Here is an 18056-nt window from a genome sequence, read left to right on the forward strand (position 1 = left end):
AAAAGTTCCTGGAACATAAGGTTTGGGTTTGTTTTCATTTCTCAATCCTGATAGATAGCACAATTCCAATATGATAACGAGTGTTCAGTAAAGTTTTGTCGAATAATTTCGAATCCTTGAACAGATACTGGAAGAGTCCATAGTTGATTTCGGAGTATGCAACTGTTTACGGCTATATTATGAATTACATATTAGGTATTATTATGAATTATGTATTATGTATGTGTTAGGAAACAAACTCCCATCAAAGTTTCACCATCATGAAAAATAGGAAAAACAGTCTCAGACAATTTTGCAAAAGTCTGTTTTTCCACCTAAATGACAGAGCAGACATTTTGGAAGGAAAGATGCCCTCTTCTCCCCTGGGCGCTTTCACAACTAGCCGGGGAAATGAGTGTTGGCAGCACCGTTTACACACTGGGAGCAGAACTCTGAGAGGTTGTCCCTTGCTAACCGCACTTTAAGCAGAGAGAGGGCTCAGGCTCAAAGTCCCAGTAGCGAGCAGTGGACAAAGTGTTTTGGGTTCTCAGCAACGAAATCCACTCTATTGAGTCAACCGCTAGCAAAAAGCACCTGCCGCTGCTGCTGCAGCCAACGGGAGAAGTGTTTGTAATAACACTGTAACCTTTGCTCCCTTGAGTCCTCAGCAGCCCAGCAAGGTGGGCAGTCCTCCCAGTGCCCGCCCAACCGTTTCGGCTCCTGCGCCAATCACCTCCCTGACGTCACAGCCTCTCGGCCGGCTGGTGGCGACGGCGCTTGCGCGCATCATCCTTATTAGGTCAGGGCCTCCCGCCCCGCATACAGCGAGTGCGCCTGCGCAGGGAGCAGCTGGCGGAACCGGCTCTCCACGCTCTGCTTCCGGCTTGGCGGCGCCGTCAGGGACCTCACGTCAGGTTGGAGGCTCGTGCGGCGGCTGGCGGGGCGGAGGGGGACTCGGATTGCGCAGAGGACCCAGGGTAAGCCTGGGAGGGCGGAGTTCGGGCAGGGGTGGCCAGAGAGGCGGGGCCGTGCCGCGTCTTCTCAGCTCAGCGAATGCTGCGGTCCAGTTCAGGTTCCTTGTTCTCCGGGACCGAAAGTCCTTGCCATCGTCCGCCTCCGGGCCCCCAGGTGAGGGGCCCCCAGGTGAGGGCACGGCACCCCGGCGGCCGCGCTGCCTCGGAGGCCGGGCTCCGGTCCGCGGCGCTTGCTCTAGACCCCACCCTTGGGGCGTGGGGAGGGGGCTGCAGTTTCCCCGCCTCTGCCTCTCAGGACCCGTGTCGGCTGCTTGAATTGCCCGATTCCCGCGGCCACCCCACCAGGGGACCGGGGGCTCAGAGAGACACTGGGTTTGCCCGGAGCCGGAGAATTCACTCGGGATCCGTTGAGGGTTTTGGCTGGGGCGGAGGAGTGATGTGGACCCTTCCTCCAGTGATTTTGCAGGCGTGTATATGGCTTGAGGGGCGGGAGCGAGTGCGGGCTGGGAGCGAGTGCGGGCTTGGAGCGAGTCCTGTTCTCTTCTTACGCCTTGCCTGTCGTTAACTTTCTGAATCCCACAGCCGTCTCCCTTTTGCTCACCACTCACTTCTTTCTCCTGAGGTTCTCCCAGAATATCACAACGTTCTGTGAAAGGTAGGATCCTGTAAGCCCTTTGTCTTTTCGAGGGTTACATGAAAGAAACTTCAGGGGTACCACTCTCTCTCCAATAAAATAGCATTGAATCTCCCATATTCACCAAACAAAGCCTTGCTAGTTTGTTTTGCTGTCATCAGGACGATAAAGGCAGCACCTGAATGGACGATGAGTCATTATTGAGCTAACTATTCATTCTCTAGAAAGCTTTGCTTATCATTGTCAGAATGAAGCGTCCCCTCTCTTCTTACAGGTTTAGTATTTTGTATTATTTTTGTTTTCAATGTTGTTCGGATCAACATGCATTATAGTACTAAAATTGTTCAGGGACTTACTAATTGCCAGGTACTGTGTTAAGCACCTTGTAAACTGTCGGATGTCATTCTAGTTTCTACATGGTTATAAACCCCGCTTTGCACTTAAGGAAACCAAAGCTTAGAGAAATTAAATAGTTGCCCCATACCACACAGCTGTTAAGCGTCAGCGTCTACATTTAAACTCAGATGTAGTGGACTCCAGAGCCTGAGCCCTAACCACAGACTTATTTGTTTTTGTTTTTGTTTTTGTTTTCACAAATAGAAACCATCAGCTAAAATCTTAAGAATCCAGGAAATGAAATTAAAGCATATGTAAAAAAAAAAAAAAACCAAAACAGTGGAAATCCTAATATTTGAATTCTTTGTACAGTTTTAATAAGTAAAAATATTTTGTCTGTTCATTTTATAGTAACATTGGAATCCTTATCTTTATAGCAATCTTATGATGCATGTATATTCACATGTGTATTATGTGGGTTTCAACATTATAAAAAGTAATTTGAGTCTTTGCCTGGGACTTGTTCAGGGAAACTTTGAGACCATATAGAGTGTACAGATGGACCAGAAACTGTATGCCAATCTTGAACAGTCAAAGAACTATTTCTGCACTTCATTACTTCATTTTATGTATATTATATATAAATCATACACATGACATTATATCCCGTCAGGCGCCAGCTGGAGGAAGCTTGTTTTGAGGTAGGGCAGTGAGCAGACCTGACCAGGTGGTGCAGTCAGTTATGCAAATGAGACACAGTGAGGGGAAGGAGTTCCTAGATTCAAAGATAAAAGACTCTGGATGTGGTCTCTCATGGGTTTATCTCTTGGTCTAGATGTTGGGTTTCCTTTGTCAGGAATCAGACAGAGAAGTGAAGCTTGTTTTCCCCACAGACCCCCGAATGCATGTTCCCAGTGCAGTCGTAGCTGCTGAGTGTTTGTGACCAAACTGAACCCCACCGCTCGTGCTGGGGGGGTGTGCGTGCCTACGTGTTGTGCTTAGTTCCTGGCCTTCCTTGGTGTGCTTTTCCAGGAATCAACCCTAGGTATTCAATAATTCATTGCACAAACCAACCTACTCTGTGCCAGGAGCCAGTGGCAAAATTACAACACGATTTCTGACCTCAGGAGGCCGGCACTTTAGTAAACGTGGATTGTGTCTGGCCGTTTGATTTCTCGTGTTAGACAGCAGGCAGTGTAGCCTTCTGCTGGCAACGTGTGCTGCTCTGCTGTTTGCCGGGGTGGGGGATCTCAGGTCTCTGCACCACAGGATCTCCCCGCTCCCTGGGGAGCTGCTCAGCCCCCTGCTCGCAGGGCTGTGTGGGGATGTGCCAGCAGGGGTCCGAAACCACAAGACAGAACTGGCTGAATTCCTAGAGGAGGTATTTTACTGAAACCTTTTTTTGGAAAAGTTAGTATATTTTAGGGTTACATACTTTAAACTATATTATTTTGGCTCTGATACCTTACAGACTGTAATAGAACTTGCTTGGATATTTAAAACGTCAAAGAAATTCCATGTTCGTGGTGACCATTTTAGCGAATATTCTAGACCTTAGCCCAGCAAGGTCCCCATTGTTTCCTCTCTGACTTTGGAAGGTACTTCAGTGAAAAGCTCTGTCTCATAAAATTTTACTTCTGTTATATTTTTGTTAAAGCACTTAGCATTTTATAGTTGTTCCTATTACATTCCTTTTTCTTTATAGAATGTATTCTTAAGGTGGAAGCATACTGTCTTGCCCATAGCACAGTGCCTGGCTCGTATATAGTCAGCAAGCAGTTTGAGGATTACTGGAATATCAACCCAAAAAGTGTAGAAATGAATTTAAATTTATAAAACTCCAAGTAACTATGAAAATAGAGTTAAAAGAGATGGGGAAAGTGAGAATTTCATGGGGAGCTTACTTTGGTTTGGGTCCTGAGTGCTGGAGGCGTCTGGCGCAGCTAGCAGTGAAGGCGGCGCAGCGAACGGTCACGGGCTTCGTCTGCGAGAAGAGGGTGCCTGTTTCGGGGAAAGGGCCCTATCCATGTAGGAGTTCAGTTCAGCCAAATTTCAATTTAGTGAGCTAGCAATTTGTTAAAAACATGATTTTAAGAAGTTTGTTTCTGGTGCTGGGTGGTGGTCTGAAAGATAAAGAAATATTAGGAAAGCCTTTACCTCAGAAGCCCAGAAATGAAATGACATTGACGCAAAGTAGTTGATTAGCATTCATTGTAGAGGTTGGAAAGAGACAGCATTTATAGCATTGATCTGCTTTCCTTTGGCAAACATGACCAGACGTTTATTATGAACCAGACACTCTCTGTACAGTAAACATTTAGTTGAATTTTATCTTTTACTTATTCTCCTTTTGCCTTATTAGATAAACCAGAAGATTCACCATCGCTTCTATGGCTGCCTCCCAAACTTCACAAACTGTTGCCTCTCACGTTCCTTTTGCAGATTTATGTTCAACTTTAGAACGAATACAGAAAAGTAAAGGACGGGCAGAAAAAATCAGACACTTCAAAGAATTTTTAGATTCTTGGAGAAAATTTCACGATGCCCTTCATAAGAACCAAAAAGATGTCACAGACTCGTTTTATCCAGCCATGAGACTTATCCTTCCTCAGCTGGAAAGAGAGAGAATGGCCTATGGAATCAAAGAGACTATGCTTGCTAAGCTTTACATTGAACTGCTTAACCTACCCAGAGAAGGAAAGGACGCCCTTAAGCTCCTGAATTACAGGACGCCTACTGGAGCTCGTGCAGACGCCGGAGACTTCGCGATGATTGCGTACTTTGTGTTGAAGCCCAGATGTTTGCAGAAAGGCAGTTTAACCATCCAGCAAGTAAATGACATTTTAGACTCCATTGCCAGCAATAATTCTGCCAAAAGGAAGGACCTGGTAAAGAAGAGTGTTCTTCAGCTTATAACTCAGAGTTCAGCACTTGAACAGAAGTGGCTGATACGGATGATTGTAAAGGACCTCAAGCTTGGTTTTAGTCAGAAGACTATATTTTCTATTTTTCATAATGATGCGGAAGAGTTGCACAGTGTCACCACAGATTTGGAGAAAGTCTGTAGGCAGCTGCATGACCCTTTGGTCGGACTCAGTGACATTTCTATCACTTTATTCTCAGCCTTTAAACCAATGCTGGCTGCCATAGCGGATATTGAGCGAATCGAGAAGGACATGAAACACCAGAGTTTCTACATCGAAACCAAGCTAGACGGCGAGCGCATGCAGATGCACAAAGACGGGGATGTGTACCAGTACTTCTCGCGAAACGGGTACAACTACGAGGACCAGTTTGGTGCTTCCCCACAGGAAGGCTCTCTGACGCCGTTCATTCACAGTACATTCAAGCCAGACGTGCAGAACTGTATCCTGGACGGTGAGATGATGGCCTACAACCCTCATACGCAAACGTTTATGCAGAAGGGGAATAAGTTTGATATTAAACGAATGGTTGAAGATTCTGATCTGCAAACTTGTTACTGTGTTTTTGATGTGTTGATGGTTAATAATAAAAAGCTAGGACATGAGACCCTGAGAAACAGGCATGAAATTCTGAATAGTGTTTTCACACCAATCCCAGGTAGAATAGAAATAGTGCAGAAGACACAAGCCCAGACTAAGAAAGAGGTAGTTGATGCTTTGAATGAAGCAATAGATAAAAGAGAAGAGGGAATCATGGTAAAGCATCCTCTTTCTATTTACAAGCCAGACAAACGAGGTGAAGGATGGTTAAAAATTAAACCAGAGTATGTTGATGAATTGATGGACAAACTGGACATCTTGATTGTCGGAGGCTATTGGGGTAAAGGTTCACGGGGTGGAATGATGTCTCATTTTTTGTGTGCTGTGGCAGAGAAGCCCACTTCTGGGGAAAAACCATCAGTGTTTCATACTCTCTGTCGTGTTGGCTCAGGTTACACCATGAAAGAACTGTATGACCTGGGTTTGAAATTGGCCAAACACTGGAAGCCTTTTCACAAGAAGGCTCCGCCCAGCAGCATTTTATGTGGAACAGAGAAGCCAGAGGTGTACATTGAACCTTGCCACTCGGTCATTGTTCAGGTTAAGGCCTGCAGAGATCGTCCCCAGTGACATGTATAAAACTGGCTGCACGTTGCGTTTTCCACGAATTGAAAAGATAAGAGAAGACAAAGAGTGGCATGAGTGCACAACCCTGGATGAGCTGGAGCAACTTCGGGGGCAAGCATCTGGAAAGCTCGCATCTAAACACCTTCACATAGGTGGTGATGACGAACCGCAAGAGAAAAAGCGCAAAGCTGCCCCCAAGGTTAAGAAAGTCATTGGAATTATCGAGCACCTAAAAGCACCTAACCTCTCTAACATAAGCAAAGTTTCTAATATATTTGAAGATGTGGAGTTTTGTGTTATGAGTGGAACAGACGGCCACCCAAAGCCTGATCTGGAGAACAGAATTGCAGAATTTGGTGGTTACATAGTACAGAATCCAGGCCCAGACACATACTGCGTGATCGCAGGGGCTCAGAACATTAGAGTGAAAAACATAATTTCTTCAAATAAGCATGATGTCGTCAAGCCTGAGTGGCTTTTAGAGTGTTTCCAGACCAAACGCTGTGTGCCCTGGCAGCCTCGCGTCATGATTCACATGTGCCCATCAACAAGAGAGCATTTTGCCCGAGAGTATGACTGCTATGGTGATAGTTACTTTGTTGACACAGATTTGAATCAACTGAAGGAAGTGTTCTCAGGAATTAAAGATCCTAGGGAACAGACTCCTGGAGAGATGGCCGCTGTGATCGCCGACTTAGAACACCGCTATTCCTGGGACAGCTCTCATCTCAGTATGTTTCGAAGCCACACTGTTTATTTGGACTTGTACACTGTTATTAATGACTTAAGTACCAAAATCGAGGGAACAAGATTAGCTATAACAGCCTTGGAGCTTCGATTTCATGGAGCAAAAGTGGTTTCTTGTTTAGCCGAGGGCGTGTCACACGTAATCGTTGGGGAAGATCGTAGTCGTGTTGCAGATTTTAAAGCTTTTCGAAGAGCTCTTAAGAGAAAGTTTAAAATCCTACAAGAATGTTGGGTAACTGAATCAATAGACAAGTGTGAATTACAGGAGGAAAATCAATATTTGGTTTAAAGCTAGCTTTCCTATTGAGGAAAGCTTCCTATCTGGCCGACTTACTACAACAGGCTGGAATGATAAAATATTAAATTGCATTTTATTTTTAATCTCTTAAAATCTGTGCTTAAACAGTATTATTATTAACTATAGAAACACAATCACTTTAACTTCTGATACAGGAAAGACACTGAATGGCCTAAAGTCAAGAGAGAAAAAAAATTTTTTTAGCAGTGTAGTAGTTGATTTTTATAACCAAGATGAAATAAATAGTTTAAAATTATAATCTCCCTACAGAAATCTAAAATTTTGACTCAGATATTAATAAAGTACGTTTAGAAGCTTTTAAAGTCATTAAAAGCATTGACCTAACCAGGATTTTTCTGAAAGTCAAATAAAAATTTTAATAATAGTTTCTATCTAATAAAAGCATTGCAAGGAAAAAATCGGAATTGTTACAGTTGGGCTTGTGAAAATTTATTTTTTTAAATTGAAGGCTAAAATTCCTCTTTGATATGTGAGATGTAAACTTTTTTAAAGTTAAGTTCAAGCTCATGAATAAATACCTTGTTAATGATGCTATTAGCTAAATCACGGGAAGTTGAATAAGATTTAATGGTTTAAAAACTTAACATTACATCAGTTTGCTTTTTAAAATCTCTTGCAATTTTAAAAGTACTTAGCCCATGTTTGTTTTCTAAAACAGAGCGGCTTTAAAGAAAACGTTTTATGTGAATTTGTACCCCTTTATAAATAGCATTCACAAAGAGTGGTTTTCCTAGGTATCAAACAGGTGTTGGAGTGGCCTGTGTGTTGTAGCTTTCTGTACAGAGAATTAATAGCTTTGACTTTTTACAGTGACTTTTATTTATCCTTGGGTTATTTAAAGTGTGGATAGTATGTGTGTACATGTATATATATTATGTCTAGATTTACATACCAAACATATAAATACCAAAATATACCAGATTTTGGAATATAGCCTATACATTTTGAAAAATATGTTTTCATGACACTAATGAAATACTTGGAACTTGGTACCTGAGAAATAATGTGTAGATTATTTGTAGGTAATTAGAAATTTTATCCAAACAGTGGAACAAATGTATGTTTTGTTATATTTCTTAATTTAAATAAAATATTTAATGTACTATTAAAACAATTTCTTGTACTTATTTTAAAACAATTTAGGATACTTACTTCAGCCAGATACTGTAATTTTTAACTGATTCACTGTAATTTTTAACTGATTCAAGTCAGTTCCTATTTAAGGTCCTTTGTATTTCGTATTACTAAATGAGCTTTATTAAAAAATTTTAACTTGTATATTTTTATATAATGTCTATTGAGAAAAATGACAAAATGTAAGTAAGTGTAGTGTAGGGAAAAGAAACATAATTTTACCACCAAAGATAATAACATTTACTATTCTAGGTTATTGATGGTAAGGAAAGTAGAAAATATATATTTGTAGTGTAACAAATAAGTATAAAATAACCAGAAAGAACAACTAGATCGTAGTGAAACACCGAGGGCGACATTCACAACAGGACCAGGTAATGAGGTGCCCCCGAGAATCCAAACACACAAGAGGTGAGGGAAACAGGAGAGCTCAAGACTTGCAGTATTTGTGTGAAGAAGGCAGAGAGACTGCGTAGGTCCTGAAGATCCCGAGAACACCAGAAACTACATAAATAGTCAGCAGGTCTTTCCTGGACAGCACAGAAGTTCAGACAGAAAACCCACTGAAACTGGGAAGGGTTTCATGCAGCACAAGAGCAGGTAAGGAAGAGCCCCCCACCCGAACCTGGAGGCACAATCCAGATCAATTCTCAAAACTGAGCCACCAGCAGTCCTTCCAGGACTGGGAATGGGATTTAAAAATGGGCAAAATAGGGACAATAGAGACAAAGGAAATCAAAGGTCCAGATAAAGGTGGGGAGTGAAAGGAAGCCAGCGTTTTCGGAGAGCAAGCCACCAGCGCAAAGTTCTGCTAGTGAGAGTTCTGTGACGTTAGAAAAGTGACCCTCAAGTTAATCTCCTCTAAAAATGGGCCACCACTAAGTACTGAGACAATGTACAAAGCATCGCATCGTGATCAAAAGCCAAACCTAACACTGCCCTGGCACAGGGTTATTGCTCAAACAAGAGGAGGTGTTGTGTTATGTCAGAGTTAGAATATTTCCTGCTATGCGATGAGACCAGTAAGCGAACTGAAACTCATGAGTTCTCAAGAATATCAGTAGTTGAAATTTTGTTTCTCGTTTTTGATTAATGCTTGTAAAGTCGTCAATGCTCCAGATCGTCTTAATGAAGAGCACCACTGCTTCTGAGATGTCTCTACTTGCTGATGGAGGAATCGCAGCTCTCGCTAAGTTGAAGGTACACCCTTGCAAGAGATCGAAGTGAAGTGAATTCAGCGAATAATTCAAGCCTTCAAATTATTACAAAATGTGCATCATAACACTTAAAGGCAAAAATACCATTCAGCCCTATGCATTCTCTAGCTTTTATGTTTATATAATTTGAGTAAGGTACCTCCTCTTCCTTATGATTCTAATAATGGTTTTTACAATGATTGGGGCAAGAGTTTTAGGGTGAGGGGGGCAGTGGTTACAGTCCCACAAGAAAAGTAAGAGTAATTATGATAATTTCCCCCTCCATCTCCTTCTATAAATGACTTCCCGTCTCCCGGAAATGCGGCACCGCTGACCGCTGGGGAGGCGCTGCGAGGGCGCCGCCCGGTCTGACGCGGCGGCCGGGGACCTGCAGGGTCGGCCTCAGGCAGGGAGCATCTTCCCGCCCGACCGCGTGGGGGCCTCTGGCCTTTACAAACATGTTTCCACCCAAGGCTAGAGATTGCTTTAATGTCTCTGGCTGTATGTATGCATTGATAAATTAGACAATGTTCCCTTGAAAATGGAGTCATTTAAAAGCCTCTGGGTAAAAATTCAGCAATTTTAAGCTGAACGCCCCCCCGCGGATGTGGAGATGAGGACCGTTATTCGGTCTCCGATTGTTTTTATTGTCAGTAGCATAGAACTTCATTTTCCCCATAATGTATCTTCAGTGAAAGAAGGAAAAATAAGGTACATTGGGTAAAATAAAACAAGTAATATGAGCGTACAAGTAATAATATTACAAATGCCTATAAGGTAATTGTCACCAGATTAATAAACTGTATTCATCTGATAAACTTCCTGTGTGTGATACCGAGTTTTTTCTAGCAGTTCCAAAACAGAGTTGAATAGAAGAGAAGCTATACCGACAGTCATATCCAGCTTGCCTTTTATTTATTGGCAGTAGTGCACTATTCATAACCCCAGCATTTTTATTTGTAGAATAGAGCTTGCAAATAAGAACTCCAAACATTATCTCTAGCCTCGTAGAGGAAAAACAAAAACAAAAACAAAAACAAAAACACCACAATAATTTAAAAAAGTAATCCACTTGATTTTTTGAAGTACAATTTATAAAAACTAAAAATCAGGAAATGAAAGTATTTTTATTTATTCTCGATGCTGAAACAGTTCATTTTAGCATATTTTAATATATGATAATTTCCAAATGTGATATAGTATGCTATTTTTAAATTTCTGCCAATTACTCTCATAATTCATTTAAAGAAAATTAAAATGAATTTACTTAATAAAAAACCAAAAATTGGACTTAAATATTATGAGTCTTGCTCTAGTCACCACTGCCCTATAGCAAGTCAACCCAGACCTGAGTGGTGCAGTGCGGCATAGGGGTTCAGACCCGACAGGGCAGGCGTGGCTTGTCTTGGTTCCATTGTGTCTGGAGACTGAGCTGGAAGAGTCTTTCTCTCTCCCTTTCCTGGCCTTAAAGAAGTTAAGTGGCCGTAGATCCCCCAGTTTCAAAAAACTGAATGCTGGCAACAGCCCCGGGAGTGGGGAAACGACGGTTCCTGAGTGTCTTCTTCACATGAGAAACTAGCAATAGAAAACGAATATATATTTTTGGTTCCGGAATCGGGTTCTGCTCAACAATTACCTAACAAGTGGCCTTGGAAGTGGGTACTGGGGGGAGTCTGGAAGACATCTGAGGAGCACAATACAGAAAGCCTAAATCACAAGCAGACTGGCGGTAGGAATCTGGATTGCAGGGACACTGCCAACCAGGGCTCAGAGGCGGTGAGGAACAAACACTGGAACCGGGAGGGAGGGGGATCGCTGTCCTGCAGTGGCAGAAGCTCTGTGAAGTTGTCTCCTGAAATTATGTAAAAAGAGCGTGTAGGTGGTGACCTTGGAGATCCAGCTAAGGAAGTTTACGCATAGTGTCGGTGATGCCACCTGGCTTCTCGCTGCTTATAGGAAAATGCAAAAGGATTCAAACAAAAATCTGCATTTTTATTTGTTTTTTGTGGGGGATAAGAGGTTCACAGTAGCTTTAATATAACTGGTAAGTTCCCTCAGAGCCAGACAAAAATCTGTTTTTGCCTGATAAGCAAAAAGAAACAATTTGATGATTTTTAAAAAAATTTTCAGCCTCTCCAGATAGCAAAGCTGCTGAAATTCAGACATTGCTTCAGAAGTGTCTTATACAGTAAAATCTGAAGGTGTGATTGTGCAAAGTTTGCTCTAGTCTCACAAATACCTAAAGATCTGATATGCAACTTCACAAAGGGTTGTTTCAAGGCATCCTCTCAGATCCTCTCAAACTGTATCTAGGACTCGTAGCAAGGTTTAGTATGTTATTTGTCTCTGAGCATCTCAGCAGGAGGTCAAAGTGAAGGTCTCAACAAATCTGTCAAGTGACTTCTGCCTAAAGGAGTGAACCCCAAACTCCGAAATTCTCAGGAGACCCACAAGATTCTTGAGAAAATTATTTCAGCAGAAACATTGCCAGCTTAGCCTGAAAGGAACAGAGAGAGTTTAAAATGAAAAGAGATGGAGGGAAAACGTCAAAGTTCTGCTGGCAGGAAGCAGCCTCAGAAGCCTGCACAGCTGCAAACATATGCCTTCTCTCCTGAAAATAAAAGATGACTCAGAGGGCAGAGCCATGAGTCCAGAGAGCCACAGAGAATTATTCCAAGCTTTGAAAGTGAATCCAGGAACTCCCAACATCCACTTGGCTGGATTTCAGACCTGCTATGGGCAGAGACTCCTTTCTCCCCTGTATTTCCCCTCCCTTCTGAAGGGGAGCATCTACAGCTGTTACCTCAGGCCTCACCATCACGCGTTGGGTGTACTGAGTGAAGATAACTTGCGTCTTCTGTTTTGCAGGTCCATGGATGGAGAGCTGGGCCTAACAGCTCTTAACCAGGAAACTCATCTGCACCTAAACCTGATGTGACAATGAGTTTTGTATTTTGCTGATATATAATGGCGTGAGACTCTTGCGAACCTAAGGAGGGGGCAAGATAGACAGCATTCCATAATTACAGTGCACTTAGTAGCAGACTTGCCCCAGCCTCTCTCTCTTCTCTTCTCCTCTCCTCCTCCCTTCTTCCTCTCCTTTTCTCTCTCCCCCTCTTTCTCTCTCCTTTCTGACTTGCATAGACATGAGCTGTGATGGACCCTATAGCAGCAAGAAACTGAATGCTGCCAGGGGGGCGGGGGGCGGGAAGCAGACACTTCCTCAATTGAGTCTCCAGTTGAAAACTCAGCAGTTGATAATGAATACACATCTCATCATGCTCTCCTCTCTCTGAAACCCTTCAATGATTAAATGATAACGTGTGTCAAAGTGCTCACCAGCGTTTAGTGCACCCAAGGCGCTAAAGAAATACTTCCTTTTTCTCCTTCATTTGCTCTATAGCAGAAAAAAATCCAAATGGATTGGACTACATTTGGTACCTGACCTCAAACCAATCTTTCAATCTTATCTCTCTGCTTAGCCCATCCCAGCCAAGCTGGCTTACTACACTTCAGCTTTTCAACTTCCGTGCCTACCCGGCTGGTTCTATTTGAAATGCCCTCTGTGAGCCTCCTCTATGACAATCCTCGAATTTCAAATCCTATTCATCTTTCAAGCCACAGCTCATATGCCACTGCTACCGTATGCTCTACCCTAGTGCCCTGGTCATGACAAAACTCTTTCTCCCCACCACCCAGAAATTCAGAATTTTCGGTGTTCCTTATGATTTCCTGCCTCATCATCTGTTTGTCTGATGTTATCTTTTGGATCAGCTCTTTGAGGATATGAATCGCGTGTTGTGGGTCTTTCCATGTGTCGGTGTGCCTTGGGTTTACTGAGTGCCTCGCAGTTTGTTTGGAGTACGTCCACACAGTGTTGCCGTGCCGATTTTCTTTAGACTTTCTGCTTCCATTCTCCGTGGTATCACTGCTGTTTTTTAGAGAATTTATTCTGACACACATGAAAATAACAGTGTCCACTGCTGAAAAAACTTCTTGCTGGAAAAATCATACCTACAGACAGAACTCAGCTGTTGACAGCATGGACCCTGGAATCAAAGTGCCTGAGTCTGAACCCAGACTTCTCTATTTGGGCAAATTATGCAGCCTTTCTGAGCCCCAGTTTCCTCTTGCATAAAACAGAGTAACGATGGTACCTGGTTTATCCAGTTGTGAGGACTAAGTGTGTGTGTGTGTTTCCGACGTATTAGAACCGTGCTTAGAACACTCCATCTTACCGTTACTTTTGTGTGTAGTGTGAGAAGGAAAAATAGCAGGTGCAGAGGCCCCGTGATACACAGCGGTAACAGAATGCGAAGGGGAGGACAGCCCTGCGTCTGTAGGGAAAACCTGGCAATGGGCGTTCCCCATCATTTTTCGCCCTTTCTCCTACAACGCGGCTCACAGCTAGGGATGGGTTTGCCCTTCGGGGGTCTGGCAACATCTGGAGACTTTCTGACTGTCAAGACGTGGGTGGTGTGACTGGAATCCTGTGGGCAAAGGCCAAGGATGCAATTAAATACCCGACAGGGAACAGAAAAGCCCCCGCGTAATTACCCAGACCACAATGTCGATAATGCTGAGGTTGAGAAACCCTGTCCTAGAATCATCTAAAATGTAATGAAAGAAGACATTATACTACTTGTGAGAAACTCCAAAAGACCATACATAACCACAGCTTTATTGTAAGCCAGGTTTTCATTCATAAAACAAACGCTAATTCCTGCTTACTTCCTTTACGAGGGTGAGTCTGTGGGTTAATTAGTGTCTTGCAAAGTCCTTTGATGATGTCAAGTCCTGTGTAAATGCTATTTATTATTAATTAGCGCTCTGGAAGACCACGCTGTGACCCTCCTGGCTCGCTACCACAGCCCAGCCTCACAGACCCCAGCGACACTGAATGATTTTTGATAAGTTGGAACGTTTATAATGAGAAAGACAGGCGTCAGGGGCGTAAGCTGGTTTTAGGTAGCTGGGATACGGCGCTGTATAAACTGGCTCATTAAGATCAAGAAAACCGTGGATTTTGCTTTGGGATAAGTTTGCTAGATTGGAATAATTTCTTCCAATTTTACAACACTGTTTGTAGCAGGGAGGGGGGAGGGAGCAAGAATCCACAATACAGTTGTACTAATTACGAAGAAGTAAAATTAATTTATAGAAAAATTCTATTATTTATATTTATATGTTGATTTTCTCTGGCCCATGAGTCACTGTGTAATTTGGACTGGGTCTGATAAAACGAAGACAATAAAGGGATTTGCAAAAAGCTAAAGAAACCAAGAAACTGGGTATAAGACAATATTTTTTTTCTCTAGGAATGAAGTGTAAATCATGTCCCATAAATATAATTTTATCCTTTGACAGCACAAATGTCTTTAAATGTCAATATAGCTCTTGATTTTACCTAAGGTGACATTTTCCTGTTAGCGGCTGGAGTCTAATCTCTAGATTTAAATAACAATGTTATCTTTAACTCAGCATCATTCTGGATAAAGTATTTGTTGGTGACATACTGGGGTAATTAATTCCAAGCTATGGGACTTGGCTTTGTCAAATTCTGATGGACACAACGTGAACTTCCGTGTTTAACAAAGGTGATGTTTCATGTCAATGAGGAAAACATAGATTATTTAATAAGAGGTTTGGAGACAGCTGTGTCGTCATCTAGAAAACAGACACTCATTTTGGAACCTACTCTTATTGCTTAAACCAAATATATTTCAGGTAAAGCAGATATTTAAAAGAAAACAAAGCCATAAAAGAATCCAAATTTAGGGGAAGGGTGTTTTAAGTATTGAAAACAAAGCAAAAACTAGAAGCCAGAGAAGAAAAGGTTGCTAAATATAATTTATAACATTTACAAAAACACTCTGCAGTAAACACCGTAAATCAAAGGAGATGACACAGGAAAAACATCTGTAACAAAACAGCAGAAAAATGACTTTTGTCTTTATCATATGAAGAGCTTCCATGAGGAAGGCTGTCAGCTAGAAATAAATAACAAATACGACTGTGTGTAAAAATGTTCAAAAACACGTAAGACAGGTCAGCGAAAACACACAGCTATTAAACTTATAAAACGGTATCTTCCTCATCCATAACAAAGACAAACGCAAGTTGTATTTTCCTTTTTGCTCCCATGTTTGCAAACCAAAGCTTTGAGACTACGTTGTGTTGATAAGAACGTGAGAAAATAGATATTCTCATGCTTTCTTGAAGGCAAATATTTATATCATGTATATACTGACCTTCCATTGGGGGAAATAGCAATAGGTATCAAACTTCAACATGTATTTATGCTCTGGCCAGGCTATTGAATTTTCAGGGACTTGTCTCTCAGAGGTTGTCACACATATAGGAAAACATGTATGTACAAGCATAGTTACTGTAAAGCTGCACTTTGACAAAGAGAAGAAATAACTTAGATGTCACAGAGGTTTGGTTCCACACATGAAGGTGTATCAGCTGCTGACAAAGTAAAGCTATTTTTAAAAAAAGGCGTTTCTATATTTATCAGTTGGGAAGTATCTTTGACATATATCAAGTAGAATGACAGATAGAAATCTGCAGGACACTGTGAGGATTCCTTCACTGTACATTTTTTAAGGGAGGCACACGCCAGTATGCTTACACACGCCACCCCGTCTCCTCCAGACCACACGGCAACGGCCAGAGCGGCTCCTCCCGGGAGGGAGGCTGGGGGTCTCAGTTCTGTTGAAAACAGGAAGGACCGGTGGGTGAAGTACCTGTTTATACTAATGACTGTAATCACCGTGGTCCTCAGTGTTTCCCAGCGTTCCTGCCATGACTGCTCGGGGTGTAAGAAATGTTACTGCCTTGGGTATGTGACTGGTAGTAACTATCCTTCTGGTAAGAAACCAAACATAATTTTTATATTGATTTTGGTGTTTTTGTTATTAGGTACACAGAAATAAAATGTTTTAAAATAAAAATGTCTGTTTATTTTTTTAAAATGTACATGAGTGATACCAGTTTAATCACACTGAAATTTTGTTGGAGTTAAGGGATTACATTTCATCGAAACAGCCTAGATTAAGAAGCCTTGACTGTCGTCTCGGCACATTTTCATGATGGCTAAATTTACCCGGCATTTATGTTTGCCACGAGAGCTAAAGAAGCTAAATTCAAGCTATGTTTTGTGTTTGTTTTTCAGGAATAAGTGCTAATTCTAAGAGCCTTGTCTAATGACAACAGAGACCCACCGCTTTCTCTGTTTTTTGATTTTTGTTTTTTAACACACTCGGATATTGGCCCTAGTATTGTAAATATAGATAAAAAGGTAAGATCTGGCTTGTTCAAAATGGATACTCTGGATTAACGAGGATACGGAAAATTAAAGGGCACAGTAATTGCCAAATGGCTTTAGCCTCCACTCAGCAGCGTTGTTTGTCTTGGAGAAGACAGTCTCCTCCTCCCTGAAGCGTCTGATGATGGGCTCCCCAGACTCTCCTGGGTCTCCTTCAACGTGAACGGCTTCATTGAAGGAGTTTCCCCCTTTGTATACACAGGAATCCTCATGTAAAGTCAGCGTAAACTTTTTTTAGCAGAGAAACTTGCTGATGTATTTCTTATACTATTGTCTCCCAAGATTAAGTTTATTGGAAGGTAGTCAGCAAAATGCCTTTTCAGACGGTCTGTTAACAACCAGACTCAAATGCCTACCTTGTTAGGAGCAGCGGCCTGACTCATGATTCACTGAACAGGACAATAAATTTCCACCTTATTTGATTTTGTTAATTAGTGTAAATGAGATCACTGTAGGAGCAGTTGCTAATTATCAGTTACCATCAAACACCTGTTGGGAGAGGTGGAGATGATATGCATAATTTTAATCACCCTCATCTATTTGAAAATAGTGAGAACGAAGGGGCAACATTTCTCTGGGCCTAGTATGTTTAGCATCACTGTTTCAAATGAAATTTCATACATGTGGAGAGATGTATGTGTAAGGATGCTTACCGTGATATTTGCAATAGGAGAAAACTAGGAACAATCTAAATAGTTAAGTAAAATAAATTAGTTCATATAATGATATGAAAGACAGCTATTAAATTATTGAGGAAGAAGGTTTAATAGCATGCAATGTATGCAAAATGATATAAACAACATGCAGTATAATATGAACACCAATTATATGTAAGTGCAATAATCATGAGTGCTTCCTTTTCTTTGTGTTTTTCTGAATTTTCTAGTACTTCTGCACTGAGGGGAAAATTCCAGGAAAGTGAAATTGGTAATGAACTTAAAAATGAGACACTGAACACTGACACTGAAATCAGAAATCTTATTTTTTTCTCTTCTGGTGAAATTCCTAAGATATGTACATTTCTTATTATGGCCTACTTAATTTGTCAGCTTCCTTTTCTAATGATTCCTTCACGTATTTCATAGGGTTTCACTAATGGAAAAATGGAAGTTACGTTTTTTTTCAAACTGTAAGTTGTTAGGTACCATCTGGTTCTAATTCATTGATGATCCAGCTGATACCAGATAGGGTCTGTGGTACATAGACTGCACTCCAGTCCTTCTGCTGATGTGGAGAGGCTGACTGGCCCGACTGCAGAACAGAATGAATAGGATATAATGAGAGTAAGCCTTATGTACATCGTTTTCTATGCTCTT

At 41.8% G+C, this 18056-nt stretch overlaps 1 protein-coding gene across 1 annotated transcript; it reads left to right on the forward strand.

Moving 5' to 3' along the window:
• Positions 1 to 824: 824 nt before the first annotated feature.
• On the forward strand, positions 825 to 10195 carry LIG4 (DNA ligase 4). Its single transcript, XM_006195180.2, is given in 3 exon segments — positions 825 to 956; positions 4366 to 5996; positions 5998 to 10195. Coding segments are annotated over 2 exon segments (2535 nt in total). The 5' UTR covers positions 825 to 956; positions 4366 to 4514; the 3' UTR covers positions 7051 to 10195.
• The last annotated feature ends 7861 nt before the right edge of the window (positions 10196 to 18056 follow it).

This window comes from Camelus ferus, chromosome 14 (assembly GCF_009834535.1).
Source record: "Camelus ferus isolate YT-003-E chromosome 14, BCGSAC_Cfer_1.0, whole genome shotgun sequence".
NCBI lineage: Eukaryota > Metazoa > Chordata > Mammalia > Artiodactyla > Camelidae > Camelus > Camelus ferus.